The following is a 21,159-nucleotide window of genomic DNA, read 5'->3' as shown; positions in this document are numbered from 1 at the left end:
AAACTGGAGTATCATGTCAGGCTCTCACTTTCTCTGTGGACCAGGTATGCCTGCTAAACTTCATCACTCTCAGACGTGAGTCCGATAAGAGTACTGACAATTACTGCACCACAGGAGATAAACAGATATATATAGAGATATATATAGTCTCATTATAAAGTCTATAGAGAAAAAGGCATATGGAGGCAGGAGGCACTCAAATTGTAAATCCCGTAAGGCCACATGGCAGCAAATGGGAATTCTCACTTTATGGCTAAACATACATCTTTTTCTCCAAAAGTCAATAAAAGACATGATACTAATTCTGATTATCTCCAAGTGTGACACAAAGTCATTGTCCCCCCGCCCTGCCTCGTGGCACTTGCCTTCTCAATAAGTTGGGAAGGCTCAACCAAAAGCAGCACCCCTCCAAGAAAACAGACCAAACATTTGCATTAATCTCTTGATTACCACGTATTTCCACCAATTCACTGCAACACAAAACGAAAAACCCAGCCAACTATATTCCCTATATAGTTAGGAATATATACTGGTTTTAATATATATATGTATATGTTACAGTGTGTGCATATATATGTTTGTATGTCTGTGTATATAAAATATATGTCTGTGTGTATATATACATATATATAGGTACATATATGCAAACATGAACACAACTGAGACTTTTAATATATGCCTTTATAGACCATTATAATCTTCTTCACACCCTAATTCTAGATATCCAACCCCACTTATACAGGAGGGAAGCCTGTTACCTTTACATTTGCTCACACTCCTCTCTGCTCCACAGACATAAACTATTTGTTGTTCTCAAATTGTCTAACTGATTGGTACAATTCGACCAAACCCAGCATAACTATTTCCAGTGTATGTGTTGCTTGAAAACTGCTGCTCTGTTCCTGATCTGAGAAAAAGTTCATGTGCCTGAACATTTGTCTGATTTTGAACATTAACCAGTCTGCAAGAAGAATGCTGCTTCATAAATACTAATTTTAATTAAAGTACTGAGGAAGCATTAGTTAAGCATCACAAACCCTGTAAGGGAGGATGCCCACACATGAAAAAAACTGAAATCAGAATGAGAATTCTCCAAAACGGTCTCTGTACTTGGATGCTTCATTGACTGAGACACAGAAGGCGTAATATTTCATAATACTTAATCACTCTTAGGGGACAGTACCTATCAATTAACACCTAGGAATATTAACCTGACAATCCTTCAAAGCATTGCTGGAAGCAAAACCAGTAAGTAGTATCTCCTTTTTACAGATGAGAAAGTTGAAACCAAAAGAAGTACCTTGGCCAACGGCACAGGCTGAATTAGGAATGCACCAAGACCCAGGCTCCAGCCAACCCAGATCAGCATCCGGTTCTCCTTTCCGCAGAGCATGTTGCTCTATTGCAATGGCAGCTCCCAAATTACTGCAGTTGCAGTTGGTAGCACTTGGTAGACCTATAACATAGGCAGGCACTTGGCATCTTAATTTAGAAACCACAGAACAGAGGCCATCTGTTCTCTTCACTATTTTAAAAGCAACTTGTCCAGACTCAGGTAGGAAATTCAAGGCAGAGGTGGATCTAATTTCTTGGAAGGCATTCACCTGCCAAGACTATGAGACAATCTCCAGGCTGGCCCTGGTTCATATGCTGCCTAGCTTTCTCAAAAAAACACCAAAAGGAGGCAAAGGTCTGCAGATGAGAGGTTTCATTTCATAAATAGCACATAAGTATGTTTGCTCCCTTCAAAAATCCTGTATTCTTCCAATATCATCCACATGCTATATGTTGTTTGCAAAAACAACACTTCCAGAATGACTGGTTGTAAATCTCACGTAATTTTTAAGTCTCATCTTAAAAGTAGCAACAATCATATTTGTAAAGTGTATCCTAAAGACACTTCATTTTTCTTAAGCACTGAGTCATCAAGCACAGGTAAACTGCATAGTGAAAAGCAAACCAACTGCGTATTTGCAATTGCAAGTGTAAAAGTACATCACTGTACTGTGCGCACCTGATGAGTTTTTCTGAAGTGCCATGTGATCTGCTTTTGCTTTCTTGCTTCATGAAATGGATTTCCCCAGAAAGAAATTATGTGATTCAAACCTTTATATTTATTACCTGCATGGAATTTAAGAGATCTGCTACACACAGCAAAAAATCAAATAATGAGTATATAATACAATCCTACATTTCAGTTAAGCTCAGGAATGGAGCATAAGGGTTGGATAAGCAAATCAAAGGCAATAATTTAGCATGCTTATTCACCTGTCCCATAGATGTTGTTTTATAAACTTATTTCTTTCTGTATCTGTTAAGAACAATCCCAAATTTAATTTCATAGACATTATCTGAGAGGTTTTTTTCCACTAATACATACAACAATTTTTCTTTGGACCTCTTTAGCCCTTCTAAGAGTTGTCTTTCAGCTGCTTTGGAATTTATGGTCCTAATTCACCTGTCAGTTTCCTAAGTTTGACAGTCAGACACTTCAGGAGTAAGAACCAGAAGTGTTCTTTGAACTAAATTTTATTCACCAAAAGTGTAACTTTAAGGATTCAAAACTACTCCTAAACTTGGGCTCAATTTGACAAAACCAAAACAAAACATGGAATTCTGTTTTCAGTAGTTTTGAATCAGCAAAAAAGCATTTTTCTCTTCCTTTTGGAACTGCACAAAATTTTAATTAATGGTTAAGAATGCTTAAAACTCTAAATTGAAATAAAACATTCCCAGAATATTACTTTATTGACAAAAAAAGGTTTGTATAAACATGTTTTCTCCTGTTTCTCTTTGTTGGCTTAACTTACAAGCAGGGAAAAAAAAAAAAAAGAGAACTGAGCAAATAATCTAAGAATACTATTTTATTAAGCTAGATGGTGAAGAAATATTAATTACAAAATCTCCTAAGAACTCACATCTCGCCACAAATAGGTATTCTCAGAATTGGCTGATATGTCTTGCCTGAAATTTTATTTGCTCTTAAATGAGAATGCATTACTCAGGCAAAGTGAAAAATTAATCTTATTATTTAAATGAAAAGAACACTGATAGGCATTTTATGTTTCTTGAAGTCTATTCCTAGCACACTACTTCAATCCAAAAGGATCATTTGTTTCTTATCTGAGCTGTTCCCATGGGACAAAAGTAATAATTTCTAATGCTTTACTTCAAATTACAGTACTGTAGTGATCAGCATTCACAAATCTGGAGCTGTCAGTCAGCCACCAGACTCCTAATCACATATCACCTGTTACCACTTCCAGAATAAGCTGGACCACCCTCTCCCTGTCCCTCACCCTGTTTTTAGAGACACTCTTCCTCAGCAAGTTACTCTTGTTCAGTGCAATGTTTAAAGTCAGTCTGTTTGAACAGAAAAATCAGAGTATTTGCTTTTTCGCCATTTTCCTTTGTCGTCTTCTCATTTCCTGTGCTCTTCAGGGCTCCCTTATGTGCATTTAAGAAAAGGAATTGAAGAAATGGGACTCTGCAACAAAAGCAAACAGTCACAGGCTCTTCCTCTTGTTCTCCCACCATTTCTCCTCCACTATTGAACTGCCATCTGTTTTTTCTAACTGTTTAAAAAAAAGCCAACGGGAAACTTAAGCCAGTCAACATTTTGGTGTATGATCTGGCCCACACCTGGTTATTTTTACACTGAGATACTCTGAGCAAAGATCAGGCCTCCTGCTGTGGGAGCACTGTTAGTCTGTCTCTGTGATAATAACTATCAAATTGGTGCGGAGCTACAGTAGCCCATGGCACACAGACACAAGCAGTGGCACGTCCTTACAGTATCACCTCCCATGTTCTCAGTTATACAAATAAGCTCAGTTGTGTAATAGAACCACTTGTACTCATAACAAAACATCCAAAGTGTATCAAATATACTGGGAACAGCTCAGCTGCATGAACTGCTTAACCACACTGCTAATATAATCAAGGCTGCACTAAGCCAAGCTATTGCTGCTGTGCAAACAACTTACATAACCATATTCTTACATTCTACTTGCTTGCCATTTTCCCTACACCTTAAAAAAAAAATCTCTGCTACAGTAAGTCCACCAAAAGTCTAAATTGAATAGTTTCACAGAATCACAGAGTGCTTGGGGTTGGAAGGGACCTCTGGAGATCATCTAGTCCAAAGCAGGTTCCCCTAGAGCATGTTGCACTCACTAGGAAGAAGAATGATCTTACTTAAAAATATGTTGCACAGGGTCGTGTCCAGGCGGGTTTTGAATATCTCCAGAGAAGGAGACTCCACACCCTCCCTGGGCAGCCTGTTCCAGTGTTCCATCACCCTCAAAGTAAAGAAGTTTTTTCTCATATTTAGATGGAACTTCTCATGTTTCAGTTTGTTCCTGTTGCCCCTCGTCCTGTCACTGGGCAGCACTGAGAAGACACAAATACATCGATGTAGTAGTGAACACGAATTAATCTCCACAAAGGCCAAAAAAAAAAGGCAAAGAAATATTTTTAAGTAATATCATTCTTCCTAGTGCATTTCAGAATGAGAATTATAAGAAAGTATACGCCTAAAACATTATGGGAATCATTGGCATAAAGAACTGATAAAAACTTAAAAATTAAGTCCTCCGCATTTCCACAGGAAAGACAGCGTGTAGGCTGCAGCAATGCAAGCTCTTCACATTCTCTGCTTCCTCCGGTGCACCAGACACAAACTCAAAAGCAGCACACACCACTGAATTTCTGTGCTTTCAAAGATGACAAATTAATGCCAACGTTTTACTCATGTGGAACCTACTCATTATGTCTTGCACAGAGACCACCAGTTAATTCAGCATTTAGACATGTTTACGCCTACCCACCCATTATTATGTTGCTACATGTGAACATTCCTGAACTTTATGGAATAATGGATGATTTAACACTGGAATAAACTGAATCAAAACCACTCATGAATAAAAATAATGTCCATGTCTCACAGCTTGCTTCCTCTCAAATTTCTCTTCCCCTCTTAGGAAGATGAACTGCTCTACCCTATCCCCCACACCTTCTTTCTGCTTGAAGTCTCTTAATCCGTTACTAGCCTTTCCTCTCTAGTTTCTCTTCATGCTTTCCACCATCTATTTTGTAACACACATAAAAATAGCTGTGGTAGAAGTGTGACATATATGGAGCTCTAAAAATAAGTGATGTCTCAACTGGTTCTCTTGCAATTTTGTAGGGGGGAAAAAACCTCCATGAAATACTGAATTTTACTTCAGTTCGAACTGGTGTTTAAATCAGTTTTTGAAAAAGATAAATCATGTAATGATATTTTTTGAGCAAAACAATGTATTAAAGTAAAATGAAATCACAGAACATTTCAATGATTCAGAACCTGCTTCTTTTCCATAGTGACAGAAAAAGACATTTTTGTCTAAAAAGTTTTGCCCAAATCTAAGCCTATACAGACAACACCAGATGAAGGTACAAGCAAGATTTGCGGAGAATAAGGCATTCCCAACAGAGTACTATTACCTCTAAAAACTGTTTTAATGATGAGGAGCAGAAGAAGCTCTGTCACAGAAAATATAAGCTTAGCAGGGTCCTTAATCTATCCCATTTCCCCCACACAAAAAAACTGTACTGAAAAAAAAACAGAGAAAATCCCAAACATATCCCAAAGCAAAGCAAAGCAAAGCAAAACAAAACAAAACAACTTACTGTCTTCTTCAACATTTTGACGGCGTAAGGTTTCTGGGTCCCTTTCTGCCTGCATCTGTAGACAATGGATGTAGCCCCACTACATTAAAAAAAAAAAAAAGGAAGAATAGTTGTACATATGCCTCTTTGAATATGTCAATAAACAGAGCTGCCTAGCTGAAACTATTTTCTACTCTTCCCATTTGGGGCAAAAATACCTCATTTTCCCCCATAGATACAACAAAAAAAAACAGCGTAAAAACTGTTCTCTGTTGAACCAGCGAACTTCAGAGGTTATTCAGCCAACAGAACTTGCAAGAGCTCAAGATGCCTCTTGGTCACACCTCTTCTGGCTCCTGACACATCCTGGAAGTTTCCTCAGGGTAGCAAGGAATGTAATCTGGCCCCAAACCTGTGACAACACATCTTGTCTTTGTTAAGGCAATCCATTTGCAACAATTAGCTGCACTGGGTTTTTTCACTAACTGTTGATGGCAGTAATGGGGAGTGAAACAGAAAATAAGAGAAAAGACAGTTATTGTGCTGCTCCCTGTGCAGTTGCCCAAACAGCCAAATTGGGCATCAAATGGAGAGAGCAGCACTTTTGGTTAATTCAGTGGAAACTGGTGGGGCTTGTTCATAGCAAAACTGAGCTGGGCTTACATCTTCTGGTTGCCTTCAAGGCGTACTCACTTGAATGTGCTAAAGTCTGAGTGCTCATAACATAAAATTACAGCTCTGCTGGTTGGAAAGCGCTTCTCTGAGTGGGAGGCTGAGCTAGACAGTCTCCAGAGGCAGGCTCAGCTGCTGCGGTTACTTGCTGTGCTCTACTTGTTACTGTCAAGGAAGGGACCTGTACTCTATTAATTAGCTAAAGAGAGGAAAAACTTCTGGCAAAACCATAATGGTTACAAACAATTCAGATACCTTTATATTCTACCACATTTACTTTTAGATGCCGCTGAGCAACCCAGTGTCAGCCACCATCAAAATGGATGCACTGAAGTGCTACATGTCAGCACTGGACTTAAGGCATTTTTGGAAGCCTCCTGCCCTCAGGAGATTTGTCACTCTAAGACCCAGCACTTCCGAATAGCTGCAGATTTTTAAGCTAGAGGGGACTGCCATTATCATACACAACTTTGTGAATAACATTCATTGCAGAACTGTCCACAGCCACTCTGCAGGGAAAGGATTTCATATATACCACACACCAAATTGCAGCGCAGATCTCTCTGAACCAGAAGAAACCCATCTCAGCATGCCTACAGGAGATGACCACAGCCAGCAGACTGACACAAGCAGCTTTCTTTTAAACAGTGGAATGGCACAGCCATGTTTGACTACATGAATAAAGCTATGACACAAGCTTTATTATTCTGGGTGCATTGCTGTACAAAACTGCCATGCATGCTCTGCACTTCTCCCTCCTCAGCATGGGCACAGGTGCCATATAATGCTCTGAGTAGGCATGTCCATATTTTTATGAGTACACGAGTGAGCACAAGAACTGGCATTTGATTGAGAAGATTTATTTCAGAAAGACCTCTTCATCAGGAAAAGTCACTTACGGCAAGGGTTATGCAGCTCAATCTGAGGGCTTGTGTGCATCAAACACACATAATCTTCACTTCATCTCAAATGCTAATATGATTTGTCTCCTAACAGTGTATTGATAGATGTGGGGGAGTACTGCAAACCTCAGTGACTCCCAGAATCATTACACGAATTTAATTAGATCTCCTCTCCTTGGCCAAGTCTCAAAAGGCTCTATTTAGCAAGAAGAAAAAAATACACCACATTAAAAAAACCCTCACATCTTTTAAGTACAACCAAATATGTTAAAAGATAAAATTCTAAGGACCTGCTGTGATACGGTTTATATCTCCAGTATTTCACCACAGCACTGTAATGGGGAAGTCACTGCATAAACTGCAAATCATTCTTGTGCCCTGCTTCACATATTCAGAGTGTAATATAAACATTAAACTCATTAGTCTACATATGCTCTTACTAAGTAGGCAGCAAACCTTGTAGAAATTATTTTATTTGGTTGAGGGCACAATTAGATAAGCTGTGCAGCTAATGATCCAAAAAAACAGACAACCACTCCTGTGCACATCTCCAGGTGTTCGCTGCTGCTGTGGTGGTGGAGGGCAGTGACTGTGTCTCAGAAATGCTATTGTCAGTGTTTGCTTTACCAGTTTGTAACCTGGCTCTGCAAAGTCTTCCACATGAATAAGAACTGAGCCACTAGAACACGTCTCATGATTTAACAGAACGGGCTGAGTGATAAGATGGACAGCCACGCCAGCAGGGATAGCATGACACCACCTTTAACAGCTCATTTCACTGTACCCAAAGCCAGAAGACCCGCAGCATAATCCTTGAAAGAGGCATATGACAGCCTGGAGAGACAGGAATTTATGAAGGCATCTCCAGATAAGCAGTTTGCCATAGGTCTCACTAGTTACCATTCAAAACACACAGAGGGGCTAGTTTAGAAATTATTCCCTATTGTAAACATTTCTGACAGCACGTCTCTGGAGTCCTAATTTTGGGAAAAAAATGATGACAAGGTATCACAAGACTTGAGAACACTTTCAGAGTTCTCCTTTGGTTTATGTGCCTATGCTCCACTCTTACAGACATGTTCCCACCAGCCAGGAAAGAGACCACCAAGCTAAAAGCTAACGCTGCCTTCCTCTTCTGTGCCAGAAACCAGCACGAGGACTCAGAACAGGATGGCAACCTGCTTACACCACACCTGGTGCAAAGCTTGGCAGACAACCATCACTAGTACAGACCTGACTCCTTGTCTCCTTGGTGGTAACAGGATCTCTTTGCTTCTTCCCATTAAAAAAAAAAAAAAGGGGCAGTGGAGGGAAACAGCCTATGGGTCTTAATGCAAATGTGCAAACAGAGCTGACTTGTGCAAATAAGGGGATTTTGCTTTATTTATTTTGGCTTCCTGCTGGAGCTCAGTGAGCCTTCTGCTGAATCTGCACATACAGCTTTCCTGAGCGTGTATGGCTTGGAAGGCCACTAATATAATTGGAGCGATTCAAGCTTTCATCACAAAAGAGCAGTGGGAAGCTTCAGCTGCAAAAATCTCCAGTGCAACTGAAAAGCTCAGAGAGCTGCTAAGTGTAACCTCTTGCCCTTATCTTAAGTTTTTCAACATCAAACCTTGACTGCCATCAACCAGGCTCTCAGAAACTAGTCTGGAATTTCTATCAACTAAATATTTCATTGATACATTTGGTCATAAAGCACAAATATGCAGAAACCAAAAACTCTTGTGGCAACATGCCACTTTCCACAGGCATGAAATTTATGGCCAGATAGATAGACCGTGAGCCTCTCAATGTCCCATTCTCTACAGGGGGTGTTCCCCTTTATCTGTATGATAAATATTAATGGTGCTATAGAAAGAGATCACCTATACTCAATGGTTAAGGCACTTATTGATAAGCAGTAGATACCAATACTAGGGAATATTTAATCCTACAGCATGAACAGTTTCAGTAGAAGAAACTGAGAGGACCCTAAGCCCAAGCAGCTAATAATCACTTGCAACAGTACTTTGCAGTGTGTGATTGACAAGGAACCAGAAATTAAGTCTCCCATACTCCAGACAAGTTCAACGATAAGATTACTCACTACATTGTGTTGGCATATTTAGAACTGATCCTGCCAGCTCTTACCTCTTTGTAGTTGGTGAATACAGCATCCAGCTGTTGCTTTTTTTTGCACCTCTGCCTAGACCAGGCTGCCAGAACTCAAAACATAGATTATTTGAAGTTGGCTGGAACAATACGAAAAAAGGCATACTCTTGGAATATACAGTTGGCCAAGTTAGAGAATAGTAAAAATTAGAATTCCTACATTGTTGAAAACATTGTCATTCTCTTTTACTGATATATGTGTTTCTGCCTGGAAAGCTCCTTAACAATTCTGTAAAAAGATTTACTTTTAAAAGCCCACGTATAACCCAAACCACTTATATGCTTTACTACACAAGTATGTTTCTGTATCCAGTTTTGAACCTACAAAAAAAACTAAAAATAAAAAACATCATCACTACTGGGTCATAATGCACAATAAAGACACTCAATCCCTTGTGATGCCACATGCAACGAGGACAGTGACAACTCATGAGAAACCTCGTAACATCCTGGGCATGGAATGTATCACAGCCGCTGCACACACAACTCAGTATTAGCCCAGAACTACTTTTCCTGCAGTACGAATACTTCAGCGACATGATAAACTCACTCAGCCATTAGTCCAATGATTGCATGAAAAATTGCAAGTGTTAAAAGTACCATTTAATATGTGAAATTAGACTAAAATTCAATGAGTGATCTCTGCATGTGTGGTTTTCCACACAAATTTGAAAGATGTTTTAAAAATATTAAAAGCATACATGTAAAATTTTTTGTCCCCCTAATATACACTTTGTTGAGTATTCTGGATTATTTTTCTTATTATTATCCTCAGGTGTTAGTGAATTTGCAATTATTTTAGAAGGACACTATTTTAGAGACTGGGCGACAGCACCATAGCGCTCTGCCTGTGCTACGGAGTCCAGATGGTGAAGAAGGAAGAAAAGGCATTGTCACACTTCAAGAACATGCAGTCAAAAATAGTGTCTGTCAGCACAGATGGAAGGAAGGCAGGGACGCCCAGGAGGGGTGTTAAGGAGGTGGAAGTGATCAGCAGAATTTGCACATAAAGGCGAAAATGGAATTTGCAGGATCAGGCTGGGCCTGTGGTGGAGACTGGCAGAGGCAGAAAAGCCAAGGCAAGAAAAGACACAGAATTTGAGCCAGGTTGGAAAAAGCCTTTCCTCACCCACACCCACAAAAAGCTTCTGCCTCTGAAACAGGAACCAAAATGAAACATAGCCAGACATTTATTTGGTCACAGGTAGGTAGGAAAGGTGAATTCCTAGAGTTGCAGTTTTTATAATAAAATAAACATTCACTGACGGTATTTTCACTGAAGTAGGAAAATTGGTCCTTTCAAAAGTAGGTCAGCATCTCCATACCATGCCCACTCATCCCACGTTTTACACTGTATTTTGAATCAACTCAGTACAAATACAGTCCTCAATGTAATCTCTTGTACATTTCATTTGGATTAAATTCCTTAAGTTATGAATTGATTTTTGAAAAACAAATTAGTTCATGTTTCATGCAGTCAAAGAACAATTATACAATCCAGTTTGTCCAAACAAACCAGGTGAAAGAATGAACGGTCCCAAGAAAACTGTACTTATTATAGAGCCATGGAAATCTGTGCTGCCGAAACTGCAGTAACAGATTAAACTCCAGTATTGGTTTCCATAAAGAATACTGATTTTTTTGTACAGTTTACAGAAGTATAAAGTTTAAATACATCAATTCATTCTTTCTTATACAACACTAGAAAGTCAAAATGGATTTATAGGAATTAAATTACTGTTCCTAGACTTCAAAATTAAATGTCTTGTTTGAAGTTAAAGACTGCATACAACAAAAAAAGCATTGACAAAGCTATTGACATACATACAAATGAAAATTACGCTTTAAAAATGCATATTCCATGGTATTACTGCTATTGCCTTCATTTAAAAAAGCACATACATGTAAATCTGGAAATTCTCACAACTTCCATTTCATATAAAAGTGTATCAAAACTTTCTTTCTACAATGAACTTACAAGCAATTCTTAAATTATTCAAATCTGATCTAAAAGCTTCTTCTAAACATCAATATCTACATATACAGGACTTGCAGGCAATTGTGCGCAGCTGCAGCCTTCCCTTCCCTCTCATTATTTCATAACTTGTAAAGAGAATGGAAAATTTCACAAAACAAACATCATGTAGGCGGAAAAAAAACCTTGAACTCCCACGTTCCATAAGGAATAAAACTTATCATTGAAGAAGGCAAGGTTAGTGGAAAAAACATACACAGTTCTGGAAAGGAAAGCTAATTCCATTGCATTCCAGAGTTCCGTCTGGTTTGATTTTGACAAGAACATCCATACCTTTTCATATTTTGTTTCCATGACTTTTAGCTGGTGTTCATTTTCTAATATTTGAGGAGAAAGGAGTTTTTAGCAACTGACTGCTGTTCAGGCTTGCCTGCAAAGGCAACACAGTAGACCAACAAGATATTTTTGATATTCAACCTTCACTGCATTCAGCACACAAACAAAATGAGCCTTACATCAGCACACTCCCAACAGACATAAACTGTTTTTAAATAAACAGTAAACAAACCAGTGCTTGGCAATCTTCTTGAGCCTGTAACTTCCACAGACAACAGTTTGTAGAACTGTAATCCTCTAGATACGGGCTAGGTTGGCTGGTGAAACACTAACTAAAACGCAGCCATCCAAGCCACCCCGGCTTTGTTGGCTGGACCAGTAGCTGCTAATTCCTGGTGGGACTGCAGCAGCATATTTCTCACTAGCTTCCAGTGAGGATCCTCCCTCAAGTATTGCAGAAAGTTTGTAGAAAAAGACCTCTGTCCCACAAGGAGTCTAAACACTTCATTACACCTGGCATTACTGCCTTTTAAAACAGTGGGCATTCAGCTAGAGGTTAAATTAGCTCCATTCTATAATATCCATGTTAACATTAGATTATTTCCCCCATCTCAAATTCTACTTCTTAAGTCTCTGTTTAGCTGGTGAGTAAACATCAAGGATCAGAAACGGACTACCAACACTGCGTATCTTAAAGCATTTTGATGATTCTGGCTTCCCTGCCTTTCGTTGAATGGAAGAATACAGCTGACCCACACTTACTAGAAGAGCAAGAATCATTACCTCAGACCTTAATTTGAAAACATGGAAGCAAAATTCAAACTACATTGATTTTCAGAGGTTACTGCTTTACTGTGTGTACACTGATATCCTTGGTATAACTCAACTTTTAGAAAGTTGGTTCCTGAACAAAGCTTCAAGACTGCTGAAATGCACATTCGAGGTGAAGATCAGAGCACTTCATACAGCACTGTGGAAGAAAAAGCTATAGAAAATACATTCATTCTTTCTTCTTTTTCCTTTAGCCCCTTTAAAAAATTGGTTTAGACCACGCATAAGAACCACCATATTTCTAAAACAGCAGGGGAGTTCTCAATAGGAAAATCAATTTCTTTACTACCAAGTCTGAAAAAAACTTGCAGCTAAAAGTTGGCTGAAAATGAACTTGTAATAGCGTCAGGTTGATTTTCTGACATGAAGCTCCTGCAGTCCAATACATCCAGAAACTGATTTTTAATATTTTATTTCGAGCAGAGTTTTCTTTGAGACTGCTCTTTTCAGGGACAGGACAGTACTTACCTACTCACATTTAGGCAGTTCAATGAAAAAGGGAGAGCAAAGAAAAGGAGGTAGAAGAGTGGACAGAGTAAACTCCTACTGCTTCCAGCAGGATGCAGATTTTTGTCCTTGGTACTGAACTTTGGAAACACTGGGGCAAATTTTCAAAACCAAGTGCGTAGACTACCTGTGCAAGACGCAGACCCAGATCCTTGTACTGGCAGTCTCAGGCATATTCCCTCACCCACAGACTCTGTGCATGCGCTTTCCATCTATGTGACATGCCGTGCAGCGATCATCCCTCCCTAAGCAGCACACAAAGCCTGACAGCTGAAACAGTTCAGTGAACATAGCTCCCCTGGAAACACACATGCCGTATTTTAAGCACCATTTAAACCATTATCTCATAAGCAGCACTTCCCCCTGCCCTGCCTCCTCTTAAGAGATACTAATGCAGAATAAACAGTATTTAATTTTAATGAAGAGTGCATGCGAGAAGAAAGAGTGCTGAGCAGTAAAAACTTTTAAAAACCTTTGAAAGTGTGTTGCAAGACCTTCCTTCCTGGGCCACTGCAGAATTGCCTGCCTGTTTTTCTCTGGTGACACATTCCTTCATCAGGAAGTGTTTTAAACAGTCTGTACTTTGGGTAGGTGTCAACATCATTGATTACTGCGCTTCATGACAATCCCAGGTGCAGAAGGCAAACCAGCCTTTGCACTAAATGATAACATGTGCCAGTACTAACAGCTTCACACATCCCATAATGACTCCTGTTTTTCCTGGTCGAGGGAAGGGAAATACAAGGGAGGTTATGGAATTTTGACTACTAGCAGCTTGCTCTGTATAGAAAAAACTAACCTTTTTAAATAAGGCAGGGAAAATTTCATGGCTATTCGTGTCTGCATATCTAAACCAAGTTTTGAACGAAATTCTTTACCAGCTAATTTAAGCCAAGTCATTTCTGGCATTCTGCAAGCTCTTGTGCCCATGCTCATCCTGAATAGCCCTCATTTTGGTAAGCCATGCAGCTTTCTCCTTGGAGGTTTGTGTTGTGCTGAATCATCGACTCCTATGCAATGGCTTCTTTGAAATAAGTTGCTTTTGCCAACAAGTTTATGTGCAGTGCCAACCCAGGATCTCTTACCACAAGACAACAAACAAAACTTTAATTATGACAGATTTAAAAGTTCTTTGGCTTTTTTCTAGCTACTCTGTATATTTTCTTCTTTAAACCAGGTGGGACAACCATTTCTAATCACAAGAGGTAAGACTGAAAGCCAAGCAATGCAAAAGAGCTTGGAGGAGTATATTATATTTTGTCAATGCTCCCTAAATGATCACTTTTTATAACGTTCTGCAAATTCTGATCATACTTACATATATTCTTTGTTAAAGATACTATATTTCTGAAGTAAAAAGATAAACTGAAATAACTGATTTTCCATAATAAGGAGCACTTTTAGTCTGTCATTTCTAATTTCTTGGTAACAGTCAGAAGAACCTAATTTACCATCATCATAACAATAACCTGCAGACTTACACTTGGTTGTAATTTTATTGCAATAAAAAAGCTACAGTAGAAGGAGAAAGCTGCAGCAGGGAGCACACTGATACTACACATAAAACAGAAAAACAGATTTCCTGAGAAAATGAAGATACCATCAAGGCAATACACTCTGCTGCAGGTTCTGTCAGCGGGAGGTTATTTCCATCGGACTGATAAGCTTTGCAGTCCTGCTAAGTCTGATGACCAAATGCCAACTTACTGCAGGTGCAGGGGAGGTACCAAATCAGGTCTGATCTTCCAATACTATAAAGCCTGACCTTTCTACCTGGGCAGACTTTGGTTCTGGTGGCTGGGAAAAACCCAAGTAGGTCTAGCCCTTCCCTAAATGCTGGATTTCCTCCACATGCACACAGGAATGGTGCTCAGTAAGTGCTGAGCTATCCCTGCCATGAGGAGGCAACTGCCCTGGAGCACTCCCTACCACCCACCCTGGTGCCAATTCCCACCCTACCCAAGGGACAAAGTGTGCAGGAGCCTGGGGTCATGACACCTTCCTTCTCAGAGTTACAAGAATGCCATGCATGAATGTAGTGGGTTGACCTTGGCTGGCTGCCACGTGCCCACCAAGCTGCTCTATCACTTCTCCTCCATCAACATGATGAGGGGGAAGAAAAATATGATGGAAGAACTCGTGGGTCGAGATAAGGACAGGGACATCTTTTACCAATTACCATCACAGGCAAAACAGACTCCGCTTCACAGAATCACAGAATAGTTGGGGTTGGAAGGGACCTTTGGAGGTCGCCTGATGAATTTCATTTTAATTATTGCCAATTAATAACAGAGTAGGATGGTGAGAAATAAGAACAAAACTAAAAACACCTTCCCCCACCCCTCCCATTTTCCTAGACTCAACTTCACTTGCAACTCCTCTACCTCCTCCCCTCAAGCAGCGCAAGGCAATGGGGAACGGGGGTTGCGGTCAGTTCATCACACTTTGACTCTGCCACTCCTTCCTCCGCTCCAGCGTTGGAGGTCTGTGTCTAGCGGAGTCCCGCAAGGGTCGGTTCTGGGACCAGTTCTATTCAATATATTCATTAATGACTTGGATGAGGGATTAGAGTGCGCTGTCAGCAAGTTCGCTGATGACACAAAACTGGGAGGAGTGGCTGACGCGCCGGAAGGCTGCGCAGCCATTCAGAGGGACCTGGACAGTCTGGAGAGTTGGGCGGGGAGAAATTTAATGAAATATAACAAGGGCAAGTGTAGAGTCCTGCATCTGGGCAAGAACAACCCCATGTACCAGTACAAGTTGGGGACAGACCTGTTGGAGACCAGCGTAGGGGAAAGGGACTTTGGGGTCCTAGTGGACAACAGAATGACCATGAGCCAGCAGTGTGCCCTTGTGGCCAAGAAGGCCAATGGCATCCTGGGTTGTATTAGAAGGGGTGTGGTCAGCAGGTCGAAAGAGGTTCTCCTCCCCCTCTACTCTGCCCTGGTGAGGCCGCATCTGGAATATTGTGTCCAGTTCTGGGCCCCTCAGTTCAAGAAGGACAGGGAACTGCTAGAGAGAGTCCAGTGCAGAGCCACGAAGATGATTAAGGGAGTGGAACATCTCCCTTATGAGGAGAGGCTGAGGGAGCTGGGTCTCTTTAGCTTGGAGAAGAGGAGACTGAGGGGTGACCTCATTAATGTTTATAAATATGTAAAGGGCAAGTGTCATGAGGATGGAGCCAGGCTCTTCTCAGTGACATCCCTTGACAGGACAAGGGACAATGGGTGCAAGCTGGAACACAGGAGGTTCCACTTAAATATGAGGAAAAACTTCTTTACGGTGAGGGTGACCGAACACTGGAACAGGCTGCCCAGAGAGGTTGTGGAGTCTCCTTCTCTGGAGACATTCAAAACCCGCCTGGATGCGTTCCTGTGTGATATGGTCTAGGCAATCCTGCTCCGGCAGGGGGATTGGACTAGATGATCTTTCGAGGTCCCTTCCAATCCCTAACATTCTGTGATTCTGTGCCTCCCACAGCATACAGGCCTTCACGAACTGCTCCAGTGTGGGTCCTTTCCACAGGGTACAGTCCTTCAGGAATAGACTGCTCCAGCATGTGCTCCTCTCCACAGGGCTGCAGCTCCTGCTATGAACATGCTCCAGTGTGGACTCTTCACAGGGTCACTGCTTCCTTCAGGGCATGTGTACCTGCTCTAGCGTGGGGCTCTCTACGGGCTGCACGTGGATATCTGATCCACTGTGGACCTCCACGGGCTGCAAGGGGACAAACTGCCTCATCACTGTCTTCACCATGGGCTGCAGCGGAATCTCTGCTCGGGTGCCTGGAGCACCTCCCGCTCCTTCTTCACTGACCTTGGCATCTGCAGGGCTGTTTCTCTCATACAGTTCTCACTTCTCCCTCACACTGCTGCTGTGCAGTGTTTTTTTTACCCTTTCTCAAATGTGTTATCACAGAGGCATCACCAATATCACTGATGGGCTCAGCTTTGGCCAGGGGCGTGTCTGTCTTGGAGCCAGCTGCAACTGACTGTGTCTGTCATGGATGGAGCTTCTGGTGTCTTCTCACAGAAGCCACCCCTGCAGTCCCCCACCACAAAAACTTTGCCACATAAACCCAGTACAACAGCCCTGGGTGAGTCTCACCAGAAGTCAAGGTACACTGTATTTACCATGTCCACCTTATCCCCTAGGCCATGGACACTCTGCAAAACAAACCAAACAAAAGGGCTCACTGAGTCACACATAGACTCAAGCCACACCAGTATTGCCTGCCTCTCTCTTACCACTCTCTAAGCTCTTACAAATTGATCATTTAATAACTTGTTTCAATATTTTTCCAGATCTTGATGTAAGCCTTACTGAACTACAACCTATGGACTCAATCACCCTCCACCCTCTTCTCACTCACCTGTATTTTGCTTTTTTCTAGACTTTTGGGACCTCACCTGCCTATAGTCACTTCTCAAGGATAACAGCTGAAGACTCAGGTTTTGTACCCGAAAGTTTCCTTCTTCAGTGTTCTGGGGTGAACATCACCAACTCACCACTGACATCAGCACTCTGACTGTCACGGTTTAAGGCTGGGCCGGCTATTAAACCTGTGGCAGACGCTCTCTATTAACCCTCCTCCCTCCGCAGAAGGGGAAGGGAAAGGGAAAAGGGAGAGAGACTTACAGGTTGGAAAGTTAAAACAGTTTTAATGAACTATGACAATAAGTATAATAATAATAATGGAAATAATTAAACATATACAAATATATACAAAATCAAGATCGAGCTTCGCCGATGTCGGTCACGTCCCCACCGGCACTGCAGGGCAGGCTCCGGGAAGGCCCAGGCTGGGCCCAGTGACAGACGGGAACTGGATTCAGGGATGCACGGATCGGGATCGTGGGCAGCAGGAAAACGGACAGAGTCCTCTTCAGACACCGGCCATAGCAGAAGGGGCGAGACCCTCGTGATCCCCCCCTTTATACTGAGAATGACATGTATGGGATGGAATACCTTCGTTGGTCAGTTCTGGGTCACCTGCCCTGTCCGTTCCTCCCTGCAGGTGGGACCCTCCTGCGGCTCTTCACTCGTAAGCAGTGAGGAATTCAGCAGTGACCTTGGTTTCTCTAAGACTAAGTACAGCAAGAGCCTTTCTGCATAACATCCCTACCGGTGCCTCAGTGATAACTACAAACTTCGAGCGTTATCAGTCCTGGAAGCAGACACTGTCTGCACAACATGCAGTTAGTTTCAGAAAGTGCAGTTACTTAGCAGCAGCTTAGCTGAAAGTAAAAATCTCTGAAAGGAAAATTGGTCTGTTTTAGGCCTAACCAGGACATTGACTTACCTAAATATTCTCACATCTGCTCTAATCGGGCCTTTAATATTCTATTAACTTTTTACAAAGACCCCAGCTTTCTCTACGCAATGTTTTATTTGCTTGTGTTCCCTATTAAGTAAAGGGCTTAACTTTTTCTTCTTTTTTGCCTTCCCCCTAGCACATCTCTCAAATCTTTTCCTTGGTAAATTTAATCAACAATGCACCTTCAGCTTTCTCCCTTCCCAGAGCTACTGCTGTGTCCTCTGTTCCATGTTGCTTTTACTGCTTTTTGTGAAATTCCATGTTTTATCTTCCTCTCTTTTGACAGCTCCTAATTGAGATATTTATACCTACAGGAAGTTCAACGGGATGTTCAGAATGTCACAGAAACCATTTTCAGTGACGGTGATCACAGACCATCCTGGTAAATAACGACATACATATGCAAGCAAATGCATGTATAGTGAATTACATTTTCAAGAAAGTGTCACCACTACTCAATGCTTGAGATGAGGGAGCTCTTTTCTGTAGTTACAAGAGTAAAATTACTGTTTTCCAGGAGAAGATTCCTGATCTTCTGTCCACGAACACCTTTTATCTTTTCTTGAAGCTCCCTATACAAGCCACTGACCAAACCACTGTTTATTCAGCTATGTTAGAGGAAAACTGCAGTTTCCAATGACTGCAATTTCCATTTTTAAAGGACTGAGGCTTTTTAGCTGCCAGAGCTGCTCTGTAATCCAGGATAATTATTCTAATCTAATCTCTGTTGGTCTGTACTCCTGTACATAATGAATTCAGCACAATGGTGTATTATGGATCTAAAAATAAAGCAATTCTTTCATGTTTTCCCCATTGTACTGAAACTCCAAGCACAGCATACACCAATGACACATCTGAAGACTGGCATTTCCAGCCTTTATTAGAATGTAAAATAGAATCATAGTTAAGCAGTACTTGCATTATAGTCTGTATAGGATTTACAGATTCATGATTTATTTTTTAAACATTAAAAAAAAGTTCCCCATGTACTTTCAGAGAGAGGCTTGGAATAAAAAGTGTGATAAGTTATGCCTATGCACTGGTTCATGTGCTTATAAGCACTGACTGGGTTACAGTCATACAATTAGCTGTCAATGTAAGCAAATAGCTGGTGCCCACCCTGCACAGCAAATGTCCTCCTCAAGCACAGGCTTCAGCATCCACATCAGCCACAGCCTGATGCCACCAGACCTGTGAAAAGAGCTGTGATGTGCAAGCAGGGGGGAAGGCTTTGACACAGACCTCCACAGATCTTCATGAGGCTGTTGTCAGACAAGCAGGTTCTTCGAGAGGGCTGACCAGCCACGCTGCACAACACTGTCCCACAGAGAGACCATCAAACAGTGCATTAATATGCAGAGCATTTTCCTCTGAATAAGAACTAAGCTGTAAAAGGTATCAGGTACTCCTGCCGCCCCCTCCCACGATTTGTTTTCTTGATGTTTAAAGAGGAAACACCCTTAACGAGATCTTATGCGCTGCCAACTACTGAAGTGAAACTCTGTAAACTTAGTCAGCTTTACGTATATTGAAATGCTGCTTCTGGGGCTGGGACTTGGTGAGCCTGATTTACCAAAATTTATCCAAAATGGAACAATTCTTTTTTGAAGATTTAACAGAGCATGTACAGTACTCATTGTGATCAACAGACCATCCATCCAGATTGCTTCATTATGTATTTACAATATTTTCATATGCAGTGCAAATATCTAATTAATAATGTTTTTGTCTTGCAAAAGATATATGACAAAGTTTTAGCATATGTCAATTATATAAAGAACTTTAGTAAGGACAGGCTCTCTAAAGCCTTGGCTTCAAAAAGGAAGGCAAAGTATAATATAATTTTGAATTATTTGATACATCTTGGAAAAAAAAAGTATAATTTTTTGAGGTTCACTATAATGCTATAATGTTTATCCAGGTTTTCATTCAGAGATTCTTTCCTTATGCCTCCATCTGTAATCTTTGAAAATACACCATTTTTTCCCTTACTCACTTAATAATAAACCTGTTGGCAATGGCAAATTTGGGAATTCAGTCAGGAAGCTAATGCTTTTAATGAAACAACATTTCTTTTTTTATTTTTTTGTTTTAATGAAACAGTTTTTAAACATTGAATACACTGACAAACTTGAGAAACTGTTGAAAGCACACAGATCACAGGAATTTGTGGAGGACTATGTCCTATCTTGACAATAAAGCCAAGTGGTTATGGCTGACAATATATTAACGAGCATGGCTAAACGCAGCCCTCGCCCTTTAGTGCGAGCAGTTGACATTACATTTTCTATAAACGCCCAAGGATCCAAAAAGCGTTGTGCACAATGCGGACCACAGCCTCAAGGACACTGGAGGCTCTGTCCCACTCTCTGTTTCTCTCCTCCTGCAGTCCTCCACTTCTTCCATTTACCTGCTGGAGCTATCAGCAGGTCTGTAACTTACTACCCATGATTTGCATTGCTCTTCCCTAAGCATCTCCATATTTTGGGAAGACTGTGCACCATTTATCTTGGCAACTCTTCCAAAACTGTTTAGGGTCAGTTAGTAAATTAGGCAGGCAGAACTCAAAACTAAAATGCCTCATAGTATAAATGTTACAGCCTTAGGTTACACCTAAATGTCTATCCTTTTCCTTGTTATATCAAAAACGTAGTTCAGACTGATGGAAACTAGGGTGTATCTACAAACTAATTCAGGTACTTAAATATGTTTAGCCATAGCAAGAAAAAACGATGAACACAACCTCAATATGACTTGAGGGAGGTGGAGGGACTACACACAGCCATGTGGCTGTGATTTTATCACAGGACACTGCA

At 41.0% G+C, this 21,159-nt stretch overlaps 1 protein-coding gene across 1 annotated transcript in view; it reads right to left on the bottom strand.

The window, feature by feature from the left end:
- The window catches only part of CAMK4 (calcium/calmodulin dependent protein kinase IV), a 171,320-nt gene that overhangs the window by 90,138 nt on the left and 60,023 nt on the right, over window positions 1-21,159 (bottom strand). The window contains exon 2 of the mRNA XM_068423710.1: window positions 5,671-5,749. Coding sequence (XP_068279811.1) covers window positions 5,671-5,749 — 79 coding nt within the window. The remainder of the gene's footprint in view (window positions 1-5,670; window positions 5,750-21,159) is intronic.

This window comes from Nyctibius grandis, chromosome Z (assembly GCF_013368605.1).
Source record: "Nyctibius grandis isolate bNycGra1 chromosome Z, bNycGra1.pri, whole genome shotgun sequence".
NCBI classification, from domain to species: domain Eukaryota; kingdom Metazoa; phylum Chordata; class Aves; order Nyctibiiformes; family Nyctibiidae; genus Nyctibius; species Nyctibius grandis.
The sequence above is the reverse complement of the archived record's forward strand: the minus strand, read 5'-3'. Positions and strand labels throughout refer to the sequence as shown.